Source organism: Passer domesticus, chromosome 2, assembly GCF_036417665.1.
Source record: "Passer domesticus isolate bPasDom1 chromosome 2, bPasDom1.hap1, whole genome shotgun sequence".
Taxonomy (NCBI): Eukaryota; Metazoa; Chordata; class Aves; order Passeriformes; family Passeridae; genus Passer; species Passer domesticus.
Genome location: NC_087475.1, coordinates 72,937,979 through 72,962,320, shown reverse-complemented (window position 1 = coordinate 72,962,320; position 24,342 = coordinate 72,937,979). Strand labels below are relative to the sequence as shown.

The 24,342-nt window shown below is 41.7% G+C and overlaps 2 protein-coding genes across 5 annotated transcripts in view; both read right to left on the bottom strand.

Annotated features, from left to right (window-relative positions):
* The window catches only part of ZDHHC20 (zinc finger DHHC-type palmitoyltransferase 20), a 47,622-nt gene extending 44,310 nt beyond the window's left edge, over nucleotides 1–3,312 (bottom strand). Inside the window, exon 1 of one of the 4 annotated variants that reach the window (XM_064409237.1) lies at nucleotides 3,100–3,312. In XM_064409237.1, the coding sequence (XP_064265307.1) occupies nucleotides 3,100–3,217 (118 nt within the window). In that variant the 5' untranslated portion in view covers nucleotides 3,218–3,312. Of the gene's footprint in view, nucleotides 1–2,469; nucleotides 2,598–3,099 lie in introns of those variants that run through there. The other 3 variants (XM_064409238.1, XM_064409236.1, XM_064409235.1) reach the window with 3 other exon arrangements.
* Nucleotides 3,313–9,895: 6,583 nt separating this feature from the next.
* MICU2 (mitochondrial calcium uptake 2) overlaps nucleotides 9,896–24,342 on the bottom strand; it is a 133,810-nt gene continuing 119,363 nt past the window's right edge. Inside the window, exons 9-12 of the mRNA XM_064409234.1 lie at nucleotides 16,566–16,737; nucleotides 16,147–16,255; nucleotides 13,220–13,377; nucleotides 9,896–12,933 (exon numbers count right to left, since the gene is read on the bottom strand). Of these exons, the coding sequence (XP_064265304.1) occupies nucleotides 12,829–12,933; nucleotides 13,220–13,377; nucleotides 16,147–16,255; nucleotides 16,566–16,737 (544 nt within the window). The 3' untranslated portion in view covers nucleotides 9,896–12,828. The remainder of the gene's footprint in view (nucleotides 12,934–13,219; nucleotides 13,378–16,146; nucleotides 16,256–16,565; nucleotides 16,738–24,342) is intronic.

Here is a 24,342-nt window from a genome sequence, read left to right as displayed (position 1 = left end):
CTTGAGTCTTCTGTAGCTCCTTCAGTTATACATATTCACTGAATTTTGACACTATGCTGACATTCCCTCAACTTACACACATTTGGCTGTTTTCACCTTTCCAATTAGCTTAATAGCTAATTTACTTGATGGATCACAACTACACAGCAACAGTGGTCTAAACAAGCCAGCGTTCAACATCCTCAGAGAGACAGAACGATCCTGGCAGTTCCCATGGGAGGAAAACAATAGACAAGCTCATGAGGCTCCTTTCATCTTACCCACACCAGTCCTCCTCGGTGTTCACAGCCAGTGTGTAAGTAATATAATTTAGGGTTACAGAAGAGGCATAATCCAGTAAATACACACTAGGAGTGAATTACAGAGAAGCCTGAGTCCATCAGACACCCAAAGACATTGAGCAATATGTGAGCACCCCATCAGAGCAGGGTGGGGCAAGCAGCACAGAGAAGTAAAACTGAAAGGAAAAGGGTGAGGTGACGGAAGAAGCAGCCACAACTTCACCATCTTCTCCTTTATGATATTACACTAAGCCTGGCTTCCCACTTGATCTTCTAACTGAATATATGTTCAACCTTTAATAAATGACCAAGGACTACAAGGAAAAAAAAAAGGGAAGAAGTAATAATTGGGGAAATACAGGCTTTCCCTCTTCCTGTTTCCTTGTTAGCATCACATCTGAACAGTTATTAATTTTTTTTTAAGAATAAACTTTAAAAAAACACTGATGTCTGTGGGATTTCAATTTCTCTTTTACCCAGTATTTACTCGAAATTTTCTATTGTGTCTCCTCATTTCTAAAGCTTCCATTCCTTTGTCTTTACTAGGCACAGATCAGCCTCTCACCAAAGCCAAAGACCTGCTTCTGCACCCGTCCCATGTGAACACTGGCAAAGGCCAGCATTGCCTCATTCATCAGCTGTGTGCTGGAGGCACATCCTTGCTCTTCCTCGTAGTACACAATGCTGTCCTTCCCAAAACAAACAGAACATGGGGAGCACCAGCAGGAAGAAAACCTACCTGCCAAGACAAACAGAAAATCCTGTATTTTGCTCTAAATCCTCTCAATCCTGGTTTGAACTCAACCGCAAAGTAAAAACATGCAAAGAAAAAAACCCACAGTGCCAAAAAGACCCAAACACAAAATCCCTTTCCTCTCCCTTGGTGAGATGACTTTTTGTCGAGAGTGTAAACAAAATTCAACAGATTAAAAATAAAGAACAAAAACCAAAATGCTCCAAACTCACAACAGAAAAAAACTCACAAGACAAATAAAATCCTTGGTCACTGAGCATGATTTAGACAAGTAACAACTGAAAAATTCAGTGGCAGCAACAGAAGTCAGTAAATATTTTGCTTATTAAATGCTGCTTTTTCTTAAAAGCCTGTATGCACAGACATTAACAGAGCTGATTAGTGAGCAAAAGTGCTGGTCTTCTAGAAACCAGACTATAGAGACCCAGAAGCTCTTGCATCAACAGGAGCCAATCTTCCCAATAATTTTCACACAAACGAAACCTTAATGAACTCAAAAAAGCTCTTTTCAGCTTCTCTGTGTTCACGATAGACAAATCATTCACCAGCACCTAGTCCTGACCCACTCTGCGATCAATACACAAAGCTGGGACTCAGAGCTTGAGGCTCTGTTCCCAGTTCAAGCAGAGACCACCTGTTCGACCCTAAGCAAGCCTCTTAATCCCGGAGTTTTTGTTCTTTGTTTAAAAATAGCCCTAATCTGCCTTTTGTCGTACTAATTAGACTGTAGTGGGTACAGAAAACTTGTAAAATGTGAGTCTATAACCTCACACAGCCTTTCAGGACTACTGTTACTGCTACCCATGCCCCAGACCTCCAGTAGACTGACTCAAATTTGTTTTCAAATGTTTACAGTTTTAAGCATGATTTCTCAGAAAACCTATTTATTCACATAGACAACTGAACAACAGTAATTTGGCAAGTTTGGATACACTGACATATTTGCAACTATCTCATGTCAACATTTCACGAAGTACCTCAACAAGCATTTTACAGCTATGTCTCTACTATAAGTTCAAATAACATTTATGCCAGTGGTTCATGCTCCAGTCTAGATCTCCAAATACAGAAGGCTGTGAAATAACATCAGCATACAGAAAAGTTATCCAAAACACTAAGTCATTGCAGAAAAAACTGATTATCGCTAATGGAAGGCTGTCTATACCAGTTTATCCAGATATAAAGTACAGGCAAACATTTTTTTTCTAGCTAGGGACATCAAAGCATGTAGTTTACACTAATAAGAAGCAGTACCAGGACCTACAGATACTAGACAAACCTATATGTAGCTTAAAATAGTTCTTAGTACTTTCGAGGTTCTTCCTCATTTCAGCTTCCTTAAACACGCCAAATGCTCCATAACCCGTTCCTATGCTGCTTCCAAGTTTCAGCAATTCTGCTGAATACTGCCCATCACAGTTCCCCCCCATTTACCCTGCCCAGAGAGAGCCAACATCCACCCGAACGGAACTTTCCTCCTGAAGACAGTAAAGGGTAAATATCGCCCCGACCGACATCGGCTGCAAGTCAGATTTATATAAAGACGAGCCCTCGTCCAGCAAGCCTGGATACGGCCTGACAAAGCCCCGTAAGACCTAAATCCTTTCCCGCTTAAGTTGGATGTTTCCAGCCCCATAATGCTTCGACAGCACCGGGCTTCTGAATGAAAAGGAGGGAGGGGAACCCCCCGTACACCCTTAGGGAGTTATTTGATACATCAGATGGATGAACAACAGTAAAATAGACGGGAAGCTCCTCACGAGGAGACACGAGGGGCTGAGCTCTCGAGAAGTCCCCGTCCCCAGACGAAGCACCCCGGGCCTCCTCCTCTCCCCCGAATCTCCACGGGCGGCCCCGGGCCGGGACCCCGCCACCGTGAGGAGGCACCTGAGGGCGGGCGGACAACAGGTAAACCCGGCCGGGGGAAGCGCCCGAGGCAGGGTCTCCTGCCGCCTGAGCCTGAGGCGGGCGCAGGGAGAAGCGAGCGCGCCGGGGCGCGGGGGAGGAGGCGGCCGGCACAGGGTCCTGCCCGCCCGGCGCCCGCGACCCTCCCGCTCCACTCACACACACACAGCTCCACCACGTAGGCGTAGTAGGACCAGGCCACGACCAGGGCGATGAAGGCCACGGGCACCCAGGCCAGCACCTTCTGGCAGCACTTGAGGACGTGGGACGGCGCCATCTTCCCTGCCGGGCACGGCGGCAGCGCCGGCGCTGCGACGGGCGGGCGGGCGGCGGCTGCAGCTCCGGCCGCCGCTGCGGAGCCGGGCCCGGGCGGGCCTGGGCGGGCCGCAGTGGGCGGGAGCGGGGCGGCCCCAGCACCGCCACCGCCCCCTTCTCGGGGGCCGGAACGCCTCCCTGGATCACGGAATGGTTAGGGGTGGAAGGGACCTCTGGAGATCATCCGGTCCAACCCCTCTTGCCAAAGCACGGTCACCTTAGCGCAGGTGACACAGAAACGCGTCCAGGTGGGTTTGGAATCTCTCCAGAGAGGAAGACTCGATTACCTGCCAGGGCAGCCTGTTCCTGTGCTCTGCTCATCCCGCAAAGAAAGTTCTTTCTCATGTTGAGGTTCTTCTTGTGTTTTAGTTTATGGCTGTTGCTCCTCGTCCTGTCACTGGGCACTACTGAAAAGAGCCTGGCACCATCCCCTTGGCACCTGCCTTGGAGATATTTACATGCATTGATGAGATTTCCACTCAGTCTTCTCCTCTCTAGACTAAACAGGCCCAGCTCCTGGAGTCTCTCCTCATAAGAGAGATGCTCCACTTCCTTAATTATCCTTGTGGTCCTCCACTGGACCCTCACCAGTAGCAAACTTGGTTTTGTCGTACTGAGGAGCCCAGAACGGGACACAGAACTCCAGCTGTGGCCTCAATGGGGCTGAGTCGTGGGGGAGGATCCCGTCCTTCAACCTGCTGGCCACATTCCTCCCGATGCATCCTTCGCCATTGCCGTAAAACCTGGCCTTTAAACCTCCAGGCTCTGCTCTTTCCCGGTCCTGGCCGGACGGGTCGGTGTCGGGCAGGAGGGCGCCGGGACAGCTCCGGGCGCTGCCGGGCTGCTGCCTGCCCCGCTCGCCGAGCACTGGCACCGCTCGAGCAGCCTGTCGGTGCCTGAGCAAAGGGAGCTCACAAATGGCTTACTGCTCTTTGTTTCACCGGCTTTTCCCGAGCGGCGGCGAGCGCCTGACAGCTGCGGCCGCACCGCGGCCTCGGGCCGGCGCTGCCTTGCGGGGCTCAGCCTCCGGAGCGCCTGGAATCTTTACCCTTGCTCTGGCATTGCTGTGGGTGGGATGCCGGGGTCGGAATGGCCCGCGCCATGGCAAAATTCCCCATCTCCTGCCGAGCCAGAGGCTGCTCGTCCCAGGAGCGCATCCCGGGCCCCGGGCGGCTCCCGCGGCGCTCCGGCGCCACCTGGCGGCGGCGGGAGGGGCCTCCCGAGCCAGGGGAAACGGAACAGGCAGCGGCCATAGGGATAGGGAGCAGACAGCGTCCATAGGGAACAGGCAGCGTCCATAGGGAACAGACAGCATCTCGTCCATGGGGAACAGACAGCATCCATAGGGTACAGACAGCATCTCATCCATAGGGGACAGCATCCATAGGGTACAGACAGCATCCCATCCATAGGGAACAGACAGCATCCCATCAATGGGGAACAGACAGCATCCATAGGGAACAGATAGCATCCATGATGCTGAGGTGAGGGGTGAGGCTGGAACCACTCAGAAGAGTGCCCTGAAAGAAGGCTGGACAAAACAGGACTGGGGTCCTGGTGCCACACAGTCCTTGTGAGTCCCTGGAGCTGGGGTGGTGGGCAGCAGCAGTGAGATTGCCTTGGCAGGACAGGGACAGCTGCTATGGCCTTGCCTGTTCACAGAATCATCGAGGCTGCAAGAGACCTTCAACATAACAACTGTCAACCCAGCACCATCATAATCACCCCTAACTTAGTGCCACATCCAAACTCTCCTTGAACACTTCCAGAGACAGTGACCCCACTACATCCCCGGGCAACTTATTCCAATGCCTGTCAACTCTTTGAGTGAAAAAACATTTGTTCCAATATCTAACCTAAACCTTCCCTGCTGCAATTAAGGACATTTCCTCTCAACCTTACATGCTGGTGAGATAACAAATACTAAGGAGAGTGATCAGGAATTTAGAAGCCTGTGAGCCTTTTACAGCCCCATTCCTGGAAGAGTTCGAGGACAGACTGGATGTGGCCACGAGCAACCTGATCTAGTGGAAGGTGTCCCTGCCCATGGCAGAGGGGTTGAAACAAAATTATATTTAAGGTCTCTTCCAACCCAAACCACCCTGTGACCCTCTGAACAGCTAGCAGTGAGGGGACACCCTGACCAAATGCCCAAGACACAGCCTCTGTATTTGTGGGAATGTCTGTGTGTGTGTGTGTGGTGAAGGTGGCAATGCTGGGTTAGCAATTTGATTTCATGAACTTAGAGGTCTTTTCCAACCCTAATGATTCCATGATTCTGTTTCTTAAGGGTGTCAAAACATACCACAACTGCTGGCATGTGCTTTACCTCAAGATCTCACAGGACTGTTAACACTTGGCCTCAAGACATTAGGAAAGGATTTAAATTCTTGGTGTCAAAATAGTATTTGTTAATAATGCTTTTAGAAGTACCTGAGTTTGATACTTCGATGTGCTTTTAATAATTTAATTGCTGTGTTAGTTTCTTAGTAGTGTATTCAGTGAAGAGACAGTGTACTTCCAAGCCTTCAGGAATCTAAGAAGGGACCTGGAGCTGGGAAGCAAAGTTACAAATAACTTTTACCAAGCATGTCCTGCGTGTTACTGTGGCTGTAACTGTCCCCTGGCTGTTACTGTGCACTGACCATCCTCTTGGCTGTGCTTCCACCAACTTTTCTGACAAAATCCCATTCACAATAAGCACAATTCCTAACATGAAGACTAAGGAGCACAGCCATGAATAAAAAGGATCAGCCAGCAAACAGTTCACTATGCTAGGGAAGATGTGAGGGGATCCAACACGATCCTCCCCATCTATTCTAGTCCTCCCTGCTGATGCTGACTGCAGTTTCACCCACAGAGGTATCAGTGGAGCCATGTGTGTGTTGACATTCCCCCCTTTTAGCGGGTCCATGCTGAGTTGCAGGAACAGGCACCACGTGTGATTTGGATGGAGTCTGACGCTGGCAAAGCTGGAAGCTGTGACACGGCCGGTATTTCAGTTCTGGCTCAGACGGATGCCTTGGGCAGGATGGAAGGCCAGTGGCTGCAGCATAAACCTTGGACAGAACAAACTAAATCAGCTACAATCCAGTAAGATTTCCATAATGACAGGAACTGAAGTGAGACTGAATTAAACAAGGACAACATGAAGGTTGAGAGGTGGCAGAGAGGGATTATTTATCCCCAGACAGTGCCCCCCACTGAGGAGTTTTGCTGCACAAGGAGCCCCTTATCACAGCTGGCAGGAACTATCATCTTCCACTCCTGAAAGCCACCTGGGATGTCTCTTCAAGGACCTCTCCAGAAGAAATCGGCTCCTTGAACAGAAGTCAGGCTGGATGGAAGGAGGATCTGTTAGGAATCACTGAGCACCTGTTTGGCTTCAAATGACTGCAGTGCAGCTTGTGCAAACTTTGCTGCCTCGTTTGTGGGGAGGGACAAGAAATGTCACTTGGAGCAGACTCTGGGAAGTTGAAGAGCAACAACTCATGTTGTGGGAATAGCTGCTCACCACACTCTCACTGGATCCTATGACTGTCAAATATTGAAAAACAAAAGGCATCTCCTGTCCATTTTCCACACACACCTCCACTTCTGGCTGCCCGCCTGCTCTAGTCACATCAAAACATGTGTAAGAGAAGTTAAGCATTTCCCTTCACAGCCTCAGCACCAGTTAGGGTCTGTTGCAGTCTTCCAGATGTTTGTAGGTCCCAGAGCAAGACACCACAAACACTCCTGTTACTCAGATTTTCTCTCTTTACTATTTAGAGGGTATAATCTACAACAATTTAATCTCCATTTTGCTTCTGTATTTTTCCCTCAAAGTAGCTCATCTTAAACTCCAGGAGCATGTAATCCCAAGGCAGATGCAACCAAACCTCTCAGATGAAGACTGATGCAAAACCGTAATTTGTCTCTTTTTTCCTTGTAATATGAGACAAATCAAATATTTGGAGGCTTTGAATTTCTGATGTAGACATAAAACCAACAGAGATTATGTAAAGTGTTTGCTCTTCACATTCCAGTACAGATCATGTAATCTTGTATACACCAACTGCTAGTGATTACTAGCCCTTTTTTGCATTGGATCAAATTTATAAATTGTGAGGATGCATTTTTGGTCAAACAGCATGTAAAAATGCTGTTAATTAACAGCATTTTAAATTAATTAATTCAGTTAATTAGTTAATTTCAGGCATATTGATTCAGTTCTTGCTTACCTAGCATCTTTTTGTTCAATGATATTCATGTTTGCTAAATTTTTAATTTATTCTAATAGCTCTTCTGTTTCTTCTTTTGACATTAGGACTTATCATTTAATATGTCTTCTTTTCTAAAGAATTGTATTTTTGTATCCTTTCTTTTCAATAGTGAATGTAATCTTCTCCCCTGTGACTCACCTGCCATTGCTCTAGGAATTACCTTCTGTGCATTATTAAAGTGATGTACACCATGTTTTCAGTAATGTTTGCTCATTCCAATAGTATCAGTTTCAAAGTAGATTAAAACTCAGTAAGAGGCCACATAATTTAAAACAAAAAAATCTGTATCCTGAAAACAGAAGAAAATTTTAAAACACCGTATTGGAAAGTCTTAAATTAAAACAATTGGTTTTCTTTGGGGTGATTTAGAGCTACCAGTTGCTCCATGGGCTGCCATTAAAGCTGACAAATTTCCCCTAGAGCAGTGGACCTGAGGCACAATGTTGTGATAGAATGCCTCTGTAGAACATCCCTTCTCCAGGAGAGTGCTTGTGGAATTCACAAAGTACAGGCTTAGTCCAGCGAGGCTCATCTTCTGTGTTCCCCTTGCAGTCCATGGAGAAAGGTCAGGCCCTCCAAGGCTCTTTCAGAGCAGTGAGCTTGCATCTGAAATCCCACGAGAAAAACTCCCACACATTCCTCTGAATTACCTATGGAATATTCCTCCTTCCAGCTTTTCAAACCTGTGTGTCTGAAATTTGACTGACACAATCCCAGTCACAAACAGTGTTCTGCAAAGCGTTGTGTCCATTCTCCCATAGCCTGATGCCATCTCATGTTACTTCCATCACTTGGTCAGCCTAGAAAGGCAGGCCAGCCTTCTGCCAGAGGCAGAAGAGAATCACAGAATCATTTAAAAAAGACTTCCAAGATCACCAAGTCCAGCCATTAACCCAGCACTGCCATGTCTACCACCACTAAACCATGTCCCCAAGTGCCACATCTACACATTTTTTCAATTCCTCCAGGAATGGTGACACAACTGCCTCCCTGGGCAGCCTATTCCAGTGCTTGACAACCCTTTATCTGCAGTATTTTTCCCCAGCATCCAACCTAAACTCACAATGGGCACACAGGAGAGGAGAAACATGTCCTTTGACTCCTCAGGGCACGCGGTGCTGTGGCTAAGCCCATGCAGGTGAGCAGGGCTGAGCAGGCTCCCTGCCATGCCGGCGTGCAGGAGCAGCAGCCCAGGACAGCAAGCAGAGCTCTGCACCAGGGCACTCCAGTTAATGAACTGGAAACATTATTAACAAAGCCAACATCAGCCTAATGGGAAATCTGTCTCCACATATGTTGTACGATTTAAAAAAAAAAACTGAATCAACTAGGAATTGTTTAATAAACAAAGCCAACGGGAAACATTCAAATAAATGAGTGAAGAGACACGAATTTGTTTGCTGATTAATTTTGTGCATGCTCAAGTCTCTCAGGTTTTCTGTTCTGCAAAGGGCTTTTGGTTTCTCGTTGGATGACGTCTTCACCTTCTGTAGGAGGAGCTTCTGTGGCCAGATGGGCACTAGAAGAGTGTGTCTACATCTGCCATGCTCATCTTCATGCTTCCCTTGTGACCAACTGCATTACAGGAGCTGTTTGTTGGGGCAACTTGGATCTCACTAGTAACAACCACAATATCATTTGGGCACATATTTTCTGTTTAGAATGACTGAAGGCTTTTTTTTTTTTTTTTTTTGCATTGGAGTAGTTTCCTGAACCAGCTGTGACTGTTCTACAGGAAAAATTAAAACTGAAGGTATGAGGCATGCTTGCCATGTTCTTCTGTGAGAACTCCAGCATGAGAAAAAAACTATTTTTAAATTTTGTTATACACTTATCGATCCATTTCTACGTTTTAGTCCAAGTATGGTCAATATACCTGAATTTTATACTTCTTCTAAGCAACAGGGTTGTTCCCATTCTTGCCCTTTATTGGGCAGTGATCCTTTCTATGTTATATGCACTGAACATGTACTCCTCACTGTTGCCTATTTTGTTAAAAGCTGCCAGCTTGGTTTGAATCCAGAGGGACTTTAGCTTTTAGAAAGAGGCTTGTACAAACTGAGACACCAGAATTAATTTCTGTAAACAATCAATGAGTTTCTATTACTTCTAGTATATCACACTACATTTTTGCCTTTGCTTCCTTTGGAAATGAAGCATAAATGGTTCTTAGACATTATCTTAAAGTAAACAAACAAAGAAATGTAAGAACCGTTATGGGGATACAACAATTAAAATTCTGTACAGCAGTTATATGCTGTAGATGACTCCACTTGCTTTTGTGTATCGTTTTGATATACTATATCAATTTTTGAGACTTTTGCAATGTGCAATGTGTTCATCTTTACTCCATGTAAAATTCAGATGCAATGTGGTAGATTTAAAAAAATCAATTTTATTTAGCTTTTCTATACATTTCTGTTCAGAGGAAGAGTTCCTTATGTTAAAACAAGTCACAATTGATATATTTAGACTGGTAGCTGGCATAAGCTTTAACTAAATTGTGTTGAGTAATGCTCACAGCAGGCTGCAAATATCACAGTGACTAAAAGGAACTAAAACATCAAATACTTAAACTATAATGAATTTCTTAAAAAACAGGGTTTATCTAAATACATAAATATATCTTTTAATCTAAGATATTAAAAATGATAAATTATTTTAAGAGTGTTTTACAAACCATTTTAGTTGACAAATAACAATAAACTTACAAATTAAACACAGACTCTGATTCTTCAAGCCTGGTAGACAAGTCATCTCTGGCTTTTAAAGGAGTTCCTTCCTGGCTGCACTTTCAGGATAACTTCTGAAAATTATTCATAACTCTGTTTTAATTTCCAATCTTTTTTTTTTCTTTTCACAATAGACACAAAATTCATATCAAACCCAAGCACATCCCTTTGCTTTTCCTCTGAACTTGAAATCAAAGCTTTTGCTGAAAAATAAAACTTGAAATCCCTGAAAGCAGATACTGCTGATTGCACAAACCCAGATAGAAATGAGTATTGAGGAATTAAACTTCTAGATATACTAAAGCTAAAGGAGTTGATTTTTCCAAAAGAAAACCAAACAGCTTGTAAGAAGGAAGTAATTAGTAAGCAGAAGAAACCACAAAAGCAATAAAAACCAGCATAAATCTATTAACTTCACACAGAATAAAATGCTAGGGAATAATTTCCACTCCAAATTAAAAATTATTTGCCAAAATATTAACAGCAACAAATAAAAGGCAAACTTGCATTAAAGCCAGAGCTGGCACAAAGTACACTTTGGGTGAACACATACAGACTTCTATGCCATGGAAGCTCTTCTTCAATACTGTAGTTTTTTGGATAATTTGGTGAAGTGCAGCTGGCTGTGGTACTGTGGTGCCAGTCCCACTGCCCCACCTTTGCTCCCACCATGAGAAGCAACAAACAATTTCCAAACACACAAAGTAAACCAGACACCTGCTATCCTGCTGCCCACAAAGCACTGCATGAGCTCAGTTTGAGGGGCTGAGGCATTTACTGCATTTGGGTTCTTTCCTGAGGAAAAAGGGATCCTTGATGGTCATTGGAGCCTGATCTTCCAAACAGTCTCAGGACATCCCCACAGGCACGGTCTTGTTTTGGATGATAGTCCTTGACAGGACTATCAGCATTTTCTCTTTAACACTTTAGATTAAAGCTCCAAGCTGAGGCTATGAGGGAAGAGCTGCTTTGCTGGCCTTTCACTGTGTTCCCCAGGAGAGATCACTATGCCAAGGTTCAGGCACTAGGACTTGTCCTCAGCACAAACATGACAGCTACCGACACATCAAACACATTCTCAGTAATCTCAGTATTCCTTAGGCAGAACCTTTAGGGTTTCCCAATTCTCTCCTGTCCCTGCACCAAGTGAGAGCTGCTCTGATGTCTTACCTATCATGGAAATTTCCCCCCAAAAAAACCCAAAGACCCACATGTTCAGCTTATTTACAGCTTTGAGGCAAACACAGCTGATGTCAAGCAAAAAACTGATGGATAATACCTCACTGAGTGGTTTCTTGGTTATTTTTCTTGAGACATATCCCTAGTCCACCTTTTGAGTCTATTATCTCTGTTATCACAAACCTGTCCTGAAAGGTTAAGCTTTCACCCCAGCCAGACAAGTCAGACAACTGAGAGTGGGAGAGAGGAAGAACCTTGACAGCTTTACAGGTAAGTCTATCTCCTATATATCATGGCCAACCAGGAAGAGTGATCTGGACCTGGCTTTTGGCTCCTGGGATTGTAAGAAAGACAAAACATGTAACGTGCACACCTGTGTACACAGAGATGCACCTTATGTTATTGCAAAAAAATGTTCACCTGTAATTTCTAAGTGGTAGTCTTGATTTGTTCCTCCTTTTAGTGTTTAAGATCTTAGGTCTAACTTTGCATTTGGAGTAATAAACATTTGCATTTGGTTTTTTATTGGACACATTACCTCAACAATGGCTTATTATAATCTTGAATCCCTGAGGTACTTCAGGTTTCCCTGTCACAACTTTTAGTGAGATAAAACAACTACTTGTTATGCACTCATCTTCTGCAATACAACTAAAGCAAAATAGTAATGAGTCAAATTGTAGCTAGCACTGTGTTTGATAGAATAAAGATTTTTTTTCTTCCCATTTATACTATGTGGAAGAAGTCTGAGACACTCAATACAAACTCATTGATCAATGTACAACTTTTAAACCCTGCATCAAGCCTATCAGTCTTGTATTTCCAGTTTAATAATAACACCATGGAGGCAGACAAACCAGAAATCCACACAGGAACTGGTGGAATCAAGCACCAGCAACCAGCACATGAGCTGATCCCCATAACAAGGTGTGAATTCTCCTTTTTGATTTAGGATTACTTTGTTTAAAATGTGTTGTGCAAGTGATTTTGCCTTGTGGACCTCTGCCCTTGCTGGAGAAGGAGAGCTGCTGTGTTGGTGGCTGAGATGATGTCCACTCCTTCAAAAGGAGATGATACTGCTGTGATGTTCCTGTCTGGGGCCATTATTCAATCCTGTGCATCCTGTATCCTACAGTGCAGGGTCAGACTCCACAGAACAGTAAACAACACTATTCCCCAGAACAAGAGTCCTTTGGTATGGAGGCCAAAAGCAATACCAGTTCTGTAAACCAAACTGATTGCACTGGAACAATTATAAAATTATTGCATTAGAGTCTGGGTTAATTAAACTTTAACTATAGCTAAAAAAAGAGCATTTTTTACTTAGTTATTATGTAAACAGGACAGACAAACTCCCCTAAAGAAAAACCACTTAAGCAAAAGATAAATGGACTGCTTTAAAAAGGACTTTTCCCAGTTTGCTTCCAAAGTTCTTTGACTTCTTTAATGCTTTCTTTTTTCACGCACTTCCAGAAACCTTGAATGCCTTGCTGCTGTGGCACCTGTTAATAAAGTTAAAGTGTGTTTAGCATTTACACAAAGAAGAACTCCTATTCCCAGACTGTGTAAATACAATATATAATGTTGAGCTGCTGCTTCCATAGTTCACATGTGTAGTAACAAGTTCTTAGTGGCAGCACTCATCCCAGATTCATATGCAGTAAGGACTACCCAGTTTAAAATATATGTATTTTTCTATTCATTAACTCTACCAGTGTTTCGACAAGCATTTACAAGAGAGTTGTAGCAATCATCTGAGGTATTTACAAAATTATGTCAGCTTGTTACCCTCAAACCTCGATGAATCCGGTTCCTCAGGACTCCAAGAAACTCGCTGTGGCTGAGGCAGTCATCTCCATCTAAATCAAAAATCTTGAAGATGGTATCCAAAACATTATCTGACAGATCCTGTCCTGTTGCCACCTTCACTGCTCTCTTGAACTCAGCTAATAAAGACATAACATTACATCAGAGGTGACCGAACTTGCAAAGAAAACGGAGAACTTATAAATAGCAAGATTCTGTCCAATTTATAATGGCTTGTGGGTATCCTAACTGGAGAATTTGGGATATGTAAACTAGTAAACTATTAGGAGGACTCAGTTCATGAGTTCTTGAGCTTGCTTCTTCTTTTGTAACACTATCTTTATTAATTTTATCATAAACTTTAGCAATGCAGTGCTTCTCAAGCAACAGTACAAGTGATAATTTTTGCTAGAAATAGATGAAAATTTATATATTTTTTGCTCTTTCTTGTTCATACAAATGATAGGATTTTGCCTCACTATCCTCTCATAAAAACATTACCATTTAATATAAGCCTAATGACAAATTAGTCTACATGAAAACGCTATTCCTCAGAGAACAGTAGGCTATGATATGCTCCACCTCAACTAAGAATCTCCTCAGCAACTCTGCAGAAACACAGAGCATCAAATGGTCAACGTACTGCTTACAGCACACGGCTTTATATACCTGCAGTTCTGGTTTTGAGAGAAGCTGGCTACCTCCTCTTAAATGATCTTGAGAAGTTACTGAGGATCTGTGGCAGAAAAAGCTGCCATACATCTCTGGAGATGTAATTTCATCTTCAGCTCTTTTTTCTTCTTTCTTTACACCACCATGTGCAGAATAGAAACACCCACTAGCCGCTCTTTTGGGCCTGTGGTGCACAGAATTTGTAGTTTTGGCTCAAGGAAGATGAGGAAGTGTGTGGGACTGCTACAAAACAACAGCTCATAAGAGTGGAAGGATTACTGTTTATTATAGCAAGCACAATCCAACATGAATTGGATGCATTTTTGAAGGAACCATGGAAGTGTGAATTTCAAAATGGAACTGGAGGTTATTGAAGTGTAGCAGTATTGTAGATTATTACAGCAAGTTGTCCAATGAAGTTATAAATGCAATATTAATGTGGTTCTGCTTTCATAAGCAAGTACTGTTTATAAATAGTACTATAAATATGATTAGTCCTGAAGTTCATGAGAGGGAATAGCATTCCTGACACAGCTCTCATCTTTGTCTCTTTCAACAACTCCTGTATAAATGTAGTTGATTATTACACAGTTGGTTTAAACATAATTAAGTTAAAAATCCTTTTGTAAAACTATATATCGCAACTTGAAAAAGACATAAAACATGGGATGTTTATAGTAGTCTTAATTTTGTTTTTGAAAAGATGTTAACTGTTTCATTTCTTGAGGCTGAATTTAAATCCAGACATGGTACTGTCATTTCTTTGAATGTAATAAAAGAATAAAAGAAGATCTTCGACAACAGTGGGGAGTAACAATCTTCAAGCAAAGAAGGGCCACCTTACCAGAGAGAAAAGATAAGTTGTGAACTTAGAAGAAAAAGAAATCGGAATAAAAGGAAGGACAGAAAGACCTTGCCTTATATTTATATAAATGTTCATAGGTATGTAAATACACACATGTACACACATGCAAACACCAAGACAAAACTCAGCCAGATTCAGGAGAGAATTAGACATATAGGCATGCAACATCTGTGAGTTACCTCAGCAGCTGGCTGATTTTGATTACAGTGGGGTTCAGCACATAAACAGATGAGTAATGAAAGTCACAAGTTGCAAATCCCCCAGTTTTCTTTGGTTCAAATCCCATCCAAACATTTATCTTTCAAGAATATGTATTTCTCTTTCCATCTTCTCACATCTCTCATCTTTTTTCACATAAGCCCATCAAATATTAATTTCAATGAATGTTAATATCTCCTTACATTTCCTCAGGAACTTTTTAATAATGTTGCTATTTTGAAATAACTTATGAGACTTGTCCTTCAAGAGTAACAGCTAAGTAATAATCTCAGGATTAAAGGAAAAAGCATTTCTATGTCCATAAATGTCCATTTGTATGTCCATACATGTGTGTATTCACATACATATGAACATTTGTATGTCCATACTTTTGATGCATTGCTGCTCTTTCTCTTATAAGGGAAAGAAGCAATCCCCCCTCCTTGAAATCTTTATTTTGAACTCCACTTTATGACATTGTTTATTTTTGATAGACATAATTGCATAACACATCCTCCTCAGCACAGGGAGGACATGAAGTGAGTCCAGAGGAGGGCCACAAAAATTATGTGATAATTTTTGGGATGGAGCACCTCTTCAGTAAAGAAAGGCCAAGAGAGTTGGGGTTGTTCAGCCTGGAGAAGAGATACCTCAGGGCAGAATTTATTGTGGACTTTCACTATAACAAGGGGGCTTATAAGAGAGTTTTTACCATGGCCTGTAGTGACAGGAAAAGCAAAATGCTTTCACAGTGAAAAGGGGTACATTTAGACATAAGGAAGAAACTTACAAAGTTGTGGCTATCCCATCATTGAAAGTGTTCAAGGTCTGGTTGGGTGGGGATTTGAGCAACCTAATCCAGCTCCCTGCCTATGGCAGAAGGTTTGGAAAATGACCTTTAAAGGTCTCTTCCAACCCAAACCATTTTATGGTTTATTAGTCTGCTGTCATTAATCCATATATGACAGCACATTAGAACTTTCAAATGAAAACATTTTGGAAACTTTATATTACTATTTTTTAATGAAATAGAACTAAGTCCAAATACAGAGCAGTATAATATTTTTGGAGTTCACTGTGGTACTTTGGGATAACTAATTTATATTAATTCCATAATTAAATTTCTTTTTATTTGCCTTTAAAAAAACCCACATGAAAGGTGTACAGCACTTACCCCGCTTTACAGGACGATTGGCTACAGTAAACATCTGCATGGCGATAGAGAAGTCTTCCAGGTTATTTGTAAACTTGCAAAAAGTCTTGAATTCTTCCAAACTGATGTTCTAGAGTATCACAGAATTCAGATGACACATAATGAATATACATTCAAATCCCACTTATTCTATGTCATTAAATCTGATGGACTTAGTGTTTAGATGTGACTGCCTACTCGTTGTTGATACTTGTATTTCTCATACATATTTGTATTTCTCATATACATTTGTATTTGGACAATTATCATTGCTCTTGTATAAAATTCAAGGGCTGCAATAATTCATTTGGCAACTGGTTACCTCATTAGATAACCACATTCAAATGAAAACCTGTGCATACAAAGGAGGAAGCAAAACAAAGTATACTTTGGGTACCAACCTCTCCTGCTTCGATTCTGTCTTTCACATTCTGCCAGTAAATTTCATTGTTTTCCTCATCAGTGAAGTACAGCAACCACGCTGCAAAGTCTTCTTTTCTCATGACGTTCAAACCCTTTGAAAACTTTATGAATTCCATTTCTTGGACTTCTGTTTGCAGATTTTCCATGAATCTAAGTGTAAACAGATATTATCCACCACTTGTTACTCCTATCCCTGTATCACCACTACTACCTTAGCTACCCAGTGCCGCAGACACAAGCTCTGAGCCACAGATTTTGACACTGCTGTTTAAAATCCCCCACTGGTTTAATTTTCCCCGCTCTTGCAGATGTTTCCAGGGCTGCATTCCCACAAGGACACCAGCAGGACGCGCTCTCGGCCTACACTGGCGGCTGCTGCCAGCTGAACTTAGGGACGCGTTGGACATCTCGGTTTTACTCGTGCTTAAAAATGCGCAGATAAGGAGATAAAAAAATCGGTAAGGCAGCAGCATAATGAATGAATGAATGAAAAAGGACATGGTAACTGAAGGCCTGACACATGATTTATGAGGTTTCATATTAAAAAGAGAGGAATGACAAGATTGCAAAGTACCTAAAAAGATGAGGCCATAATAACCACAAAGGTGAAAGAGGAAACTTGAATTCATTGCTGTAGGAGAAGATGACTGAAAGTATCAGAGATTATAACTACATGCAGAGGTTTGGTGAATCAGTTCTGTGCTCACTAGAGGATAGATCAGAGAGGATTACAACTGACTTGTATGGAGTTAAGAACAGCACAGAAAATGTTGCAGGGGTTGGGGAAAGTAAGAGAATTGTTGGAAAAAGGAAAGAGTCAGCATCAAGGTTTTTAGGAGGCACACATTCTTTTGGGAAAGAAAAAAAGAAAAAAAGTATTACAAGAAGCAAGTAATAACCTGAAGGTACAGAGCTGTAATTGTGAGTTGTAGCTTCAAGTTTTTTCAGTTTGGTCTATATGGCTAGTATTAATTTTGAAAAAGTTAACACAGACAATACGGTATGATCCATTTGATATTTTCCACTTCAGAAATGGGGCAATCCAAAAACAAGAGGTGATTTTTGAATAAAGGCTAAAACCATTGGTGCTTGCCAGAATCCCCTCCGTATTGCTAAAGAACCCTGCTTTATTGAGTTGCAGAAATTATTGACAGGAGGGAATGAAATACTCCTATATTAGGACAAAGCAATTAATTGGAGAAGAGGACAGCTAAGGGTCTGTGTAGCCAATATCACAGAGGCTCATGTGCTCATCAGTGTTTGCCTGGCCTCACTGGGTTTGAATTCTTTCCCTTGAAATTACAGCATTTGAGTCCACACAGCTATCTTTAGCTCTTTAATGAGATCACTTGGACAATTAGTAGCTCGAAGCTCTGTGAAGTCTATAAGGGGTTAGCTGAAAACTGCTTTTGAGGCATAAGATCTCTCTTTTATTTTTCCCTCTAACAAGTGGAGCTGCACATGCAAATAAAGGGCCAACAAATGCTTCACAGCTCAGGACATGCAGGTAAATGAAAACCTCATAGTGATGAATTTAAGTTTCAGGCTAGGGCTGAATTAGGGTAATGCAGAGGAGGGGTACAAGATGCTGTCGCATTTTTTATGTGCCTTTTCCTGGTCTAGTAAAGGGGATTTTACAGTATAGCCAAACACTAAGATGTTCCTCCACAGTCCACCTTAAGACCTGACACACTTTCAATTCCTCCAGCTCTCCCTCTCAGAAGTGGATGAAACACCAAAGGATCAGGTAGTGCAACCAGTGTGAGTGGGCAGCCCTTTGTCTTGCAGAGTGGCGAGAGTTGCCTTGCTCAGCTTGCAAAGCACTCCTCTGTTTTCAGGCCCAGCTCCTGTCTTTGTACCTCACAAGGAGACTGCTGCCTCTGGCCAGCACCACAGCCAGCCTGTGCCAAGGAGACCAGCTCCACGGGCTGGCACAAGCAGCCCTGCTGCACCCACGGCCCCCAAAAGCCTCCCCAGGTCTTGGGAAGGGAGGTCGAGGTGCAGAGGGAGAGAACAGCATGGATCTGGCATGCAGAGCAGGCATGGAGTCAGCCCAGCAGAGACTGAGTAGGGCCACTTGGCTGCATTTTGAGAGTGGCCATCACAGGCAAGGAGGAGATGGTATCTGGGATGTGTGGTTTGTGGTTGGCTGGAAGGCACAGCCAAGACTGTGCAGAACAATTTCTTTGCCTGTAGTTTCTAACTCATGTAACGTCTGGTCTGGAGGAGAAGTTGCTGAAAATGAGGTCACTCACAGAAATATGCCTAAAACTTGGATGCAGAGAAATAAGACAACATGTGTTTTATTTTCTTGGATTTTTATCTATGAAAGGTGGACATATTTTGCAACAGACTTAAGGTCTTGAGAATTGAGCTATTTATCTTGGGGAGAAAGCTCTCAGTCATTTGCTTTACTGGTTGCTAGCCACAGGCAACGACATAGAAACAGAGTCTTCCACCTTTTCTGAATATTGCATTTGCTTAGGCAGACAAGCATTGGTGACCTGCCCTCTAGCCACACCCAACGAAGGCAGGAAAGCTGAAAGATCAATCATTCCTACATGATGAGGAAGGAGCCCCCAAGCTGTACACATCAGCCTGCTGAAAGGGGCAGCAAAGCCAGAGCAGAAAGTGAAGGGTTTGGCTGCGGCATTTTCAGTGTGTTCTTGCTTCTGCACCCTCTTCTAATTGAAGTTCATTTCAACTTATAGGCTTGCTCCTGGCAAGCCAGAGTGGGAAGATTTCCTGCCATATCAAACCCTACTTGGAGCAGTAGCTGAAATGTGCAATTTAAAATTTATGTGATAGTTTCCCATATTACAAAAATTAAAACACTGTGAATCATCGCATCAGCATTCTAGGTCACTCTTATTCCCAGATGTGAGAGTTAAAAATCCTAATGAGTTTTTTTTAAAGTAAAAGTTATTAAAAGTTATTAAAAATAACTTTCTGGTTAGGAAGTAAAACTTGATATATAAATGTCAAGACACCACTAGGGATACTTGCTTTTGTATCTTCTGGATCACAGTGCAATGAGTTTCAGCTGTGAAGTCCTCATTTGTATCCAGATATTAGGAAAAACAAGCACAGGAATGAAATTCCTGCTCTCCCAAAGTCAGGGGGATCTTGGCTGGGGACTTTGTAGGGAGTCAGAATTCAAGTACAGGAACAGGATTCTGATTGTAGATACATTCTACAATTAAAAAAATATTACACTGGGAATACTCTTATGCTATAGAAGGTTGAAAATAAAAGAAAAGCTCTAAGTTTCCAAGTAACAAAAAGGAGAGGTAAACCATAAATTTACAAGATGGAGAAAAGGTCAGGAATGAGAGCACTTTCTTTAAGACAGCCCACTTTATCCACACTCTCTAAAACACCCACGTTGAAGGCCAATGGCCAAATTTGTTATCGTGTTACAACAGCATCCAGAAACCTTATCAGGATTTATCCCTCATTTTGTAATGGGTTCTAGTAAAGAAAGAGGGAGTCTCCCAAGGTTTTTGGCAACTTTAATAAAACTCAGCTTTAATAGTGCTAATCCACCACAAACAGAAGTGAAAATGTATTAAAAGAGGGGAGACCTCAGGAATGCAGCTATTCCCCCTGCAAGTGAAGAAGTGCTAGCCTTGTATTCTTTATGGCACACAAAGTAGACTCAAACACTAAAGGAAATGTTAGGGAAAGTTTTTTTTCCACCTCTTGACCTGAACTGTCTGTGCAGAGCTTCAACGCTCTTAATACAGAACTGACCAGGTCCTGTTGCACTGATTTATAGGAAGGGGATCTAACAACAAAGATAGTAGTGGATATACCACTCCAGCATTTGCACCATGCTTTGGCTCCTCTTTGGACACCAAAGTCTTTTTGAAGAATTGAGAACCCTCTCTGCACCAAAAGACTGTGGTGAACCAGCTGCAGCCTGCCTTTTTGCAATCTACTTTCAAACCAGAATATAGACAATCTCATAAAGGCTTGGCCAATTAACCTTTAGAGAACATTTAGATCTATGCTTGTAAATTCAGGCTTGCAAGCATTAAGACAGTTAATCAATCTCACAATTTTCAGAATTGCATGCAAAATCCTCTTTGATTTACCGTCCTTACCATTTCCAAACCAAAAAGCTCACTTTCATTTTTAAGTGTTCTGTAGAAACTAATCAAGCTACTCTTTTGCTAAGCTCACACAAAAGGAAGAAAAATATTTTTCTCAAGCTCTTTACTAAGTATTTAGGAAATACTCAGATAGGGTTATGACAGGAATATCATGAAGCCAGATTTTGTTGCTGTTTTTCCCTTCCTCACTGCCTGATCTTGGCTGTAACTGATGTAATCTCTATGTATTATGACTATATATGCACACATATAGATTAAACTCCAGGAACAGAGACAAGCAATCATACTCTATTTCTGCAAAGCAATTCCAAATCCCCAGATGAAAATCACTGAAAATATATAGGCTGTCATCACAGCAAATAGCACAGTGAAGCACAGCATGCTGGCTGATGATGACACCTAAAAGAGATCTTGCATCCATGCACTGGCACACACACGCCACAGCCCCCCCAAAAATGTCAGCACTAGCAGTGGGGTCCAGCCTGGATAATGCTGGCTTCTTAAATGAAAGTTTCCAAATAAAATGTATCAAGGAATTCAAAATACTGAAGGAAAGAAACAGGATAAGTAGGGAAAAGGCATGATCTCTGTATGGTTATACAATTTGTCACTTCAATCTAAAGCAGAAATTTAAAAAAACCCCATAATTAAATGGTACAAAATTCTATTAACTGATGAAACAAGAAGCAAGAAATCAGGTAAGAGAATGACATAAACTGGATTGAAACGTTAACTTTCCTCATACTACCCATTGTTTAACCATACTGGGAAGTACTTTTTTTGTAAGACATCCCAGAAAATATACAACAATCAGAGAGTTTTTTGAATAACCTTTCCATACTCTCTGTGCTTTCTTTTTTCCTTCACAGAGAATGTAAGAGATTTAAGCTTGCTTGGGGACAGATTACAGAGAAAATCACAGCAGTCGTAAACTGTTCAGGGAGTGAAATACTGTCTCCTCTTTTATTTGGGATTAGACATACTTAAACAAGATCAGTAAGAGACTTTTTTCAGGGGAAAACAACCCCCAGTGTCTGTCAGGAAGAAATATTTCCTATACCTAGAAAACTAAATAGTTTTCTGCTCAGAATAAAAGATAGTACATTTGATATAGTTGGAAATTAAGGCACAAGTTAAATTTTTTTGGAAGGAAAAGACCAAAAATTATTTCTGTATTAAAAACCAGGAGAAGTTCACAAAAGAATAAAAAAGTGTTGAATTCTGGGGACATTCTCTAAGTAAGGACCTGGTATTAGAAGATGACATTATTGTTGAGGTGTAAAACTCAGTGGTGTCATCTGAAATGGAACTTGTTCAGATCTTCTGAGAAGAAAGACAGCTTCCTGTATTAAATTAAATTAAAAAAAATTAAATATATTATTCCTGTATTATTCCTTTTTGTTACATGATTTTAGGCTTACTGCATCTTCTTCTATATTTTCCTAAAAAGGTGACAGGAGAATACTGTTCCAGCTGTATTTGACTAAGAGGCCACACCTTGAGTAGTGATATACATAGACATACTCCAGAAATTTATATTTCCTAACACTTGCCAGAGAAACATTTGCTTTTGAAATTGTAAATTCTTATTGATAATTACTATAATATCCTTATGTTAAGGGCAATAAAACTAATAAGAACTCATCTAGCAGTCTGGAGCTGAACATGTGTTCCTTGAGTCCTACCTCAAGAAGCAAGATCTCTGAAACAACCTTTACATTTGATAAAAACACTGCCTGAGGATTGTCCCTGTGTGTACCAATACTCAGCATTTCCCAAGAAGCAAGCACCAGCTGGAGACAGATGCCTGACCATTTTCCCTCTCTATTCTCAGCATGCCTCCTGTGTTCAGGGCAGTAGGAAAAGAGGCACAAGAACTGGTTTACATCAGCCTCACACTGCCACAAGAGATGTAGACAGTTTTCATTTTCTTTGTGCCACCTGAATGCAAAGAAAGGAGAACAGTTTGGCAAATAAACTGTCCTGGTGTATTGACTGTGGCTGTCTGACATTTTTTAAATGTTTGGACTGTGGGCTAAAAGGCTTGGATAATGTTGGTGTACATGTAGATACAGATGGTTGCACACTTACAAAAGGATTTTTTAATGCCAGACAAACTGAAAAGAGGGAGCATGAGGAAAACATAAGTAGGTAATGAGATAAGAACAGTGGTCTCAGCTTTCAGAATTCCCGTATAAGTACAGTGAAATTTCAGAATGAAAGCAATCCTGTTTTTTGGAGTGAATTATTTTTATATTTTTTTGTGGTTTTTATTTTTTTCTCTTTTGGGTGGTGGGTTGTTTGTTGGGTTTTTTTTTTTTTTTTTAGTTTTAAGGACTCTGAAGTACAACAGTATCTGTGTATTTAACTAATGTGACAAGTTTTAGTGTGGCCTAATCAAACATAATCACCTCTACTTTCTGCTAGGTACTACACTGATCAATGGAAAAGCTTTCTAGGCAAGAACTTGGAAAATGATAAAAGCATTTACCATCATTATTTTTTGCTTTTGAGAATGATCTATGTCTCTACAGCTCATCAGTCATCTCTTGTAAAAACAATGTGGCACTTTGATCAAACAGCCAACAATAGCTTCCCGCAGAAGGTAAAGTGTTATGAGAGGCCATCAGATAGAAATCACATTTTCTCTGAACAATAGGAACCCAGAAATGATGTGCTTGATTTACTTGCAAATAAAATCATGTGAAAGGTGATATCCTCGCAGAGGTTAAAAAGACAGCGATCCTTTTATTCACCTTTCTGCGTGTTAAACAAACTCCACTGTCACGCTGCAGCTGAGATGGAGTGTCTATGCAGTGATAAAGAGGCACATTCCAGCCCTACGAAACATAACTGCCACTGTTGAAAAATTACCTGCATTAAACCTTACACTTATCCCACAAATTTTAAGAGCAAGATGTGGGAGTTTGATTTTGATTACAGGCCTCTATCTGTGTGGCAGGCAAAGGTCTTTAACCTATGCGTTCTGAATGTACAAGGTACATAGTTTCGTCAATGTCATGCCTCATTGGGTCAGTGTAGGATTTTATCTAAAACCTGAGGCTTTTCAGTTTACACTGTATATGCAAACACAACCTTTTACTGGTGCTCTCTGCCTTTTGTTTCATTGAGAGGATCTATGGTATTTATAGAAAAGGGAGCTGGAGACATCTTAAACTTATTTTACTCACTTAGATTCCTATTGAGCTGAGGTCTTCAAAAGGGAAAGGTTGTTTATTTGAAGACTGGTATGTACCAGAGCCACTGGAGCCAAACACTTTTTAGTCTACTGATTGCAAAAACATTAATTTTTAAGAGGGCTGTCACATATTCTCCACTTCTGAATACAAACAGAAGCAAAACACATTATTCTACTTCATTTTTGCAGCCTGTAAATGACTGATTATTTTGGTAGAAAAGGTAATACTGATAGATAACCTTCTCTTGATGCCATGCTACAATATGTGTGTCAAGATTCAAACAGGTATCTGCATAGTCTCATTGCAAAAGTAGCTCAAATGGCAGAGGAAAAGGCACTGGGAAAGTTTCAACAGAAGCTGGAATTTGAAGCAAGTGGAGAAGTTGCCTGCATCTTACCATGACAGCTGTAATGGGAAAGGAAGTATCTCAACTCAGAAAA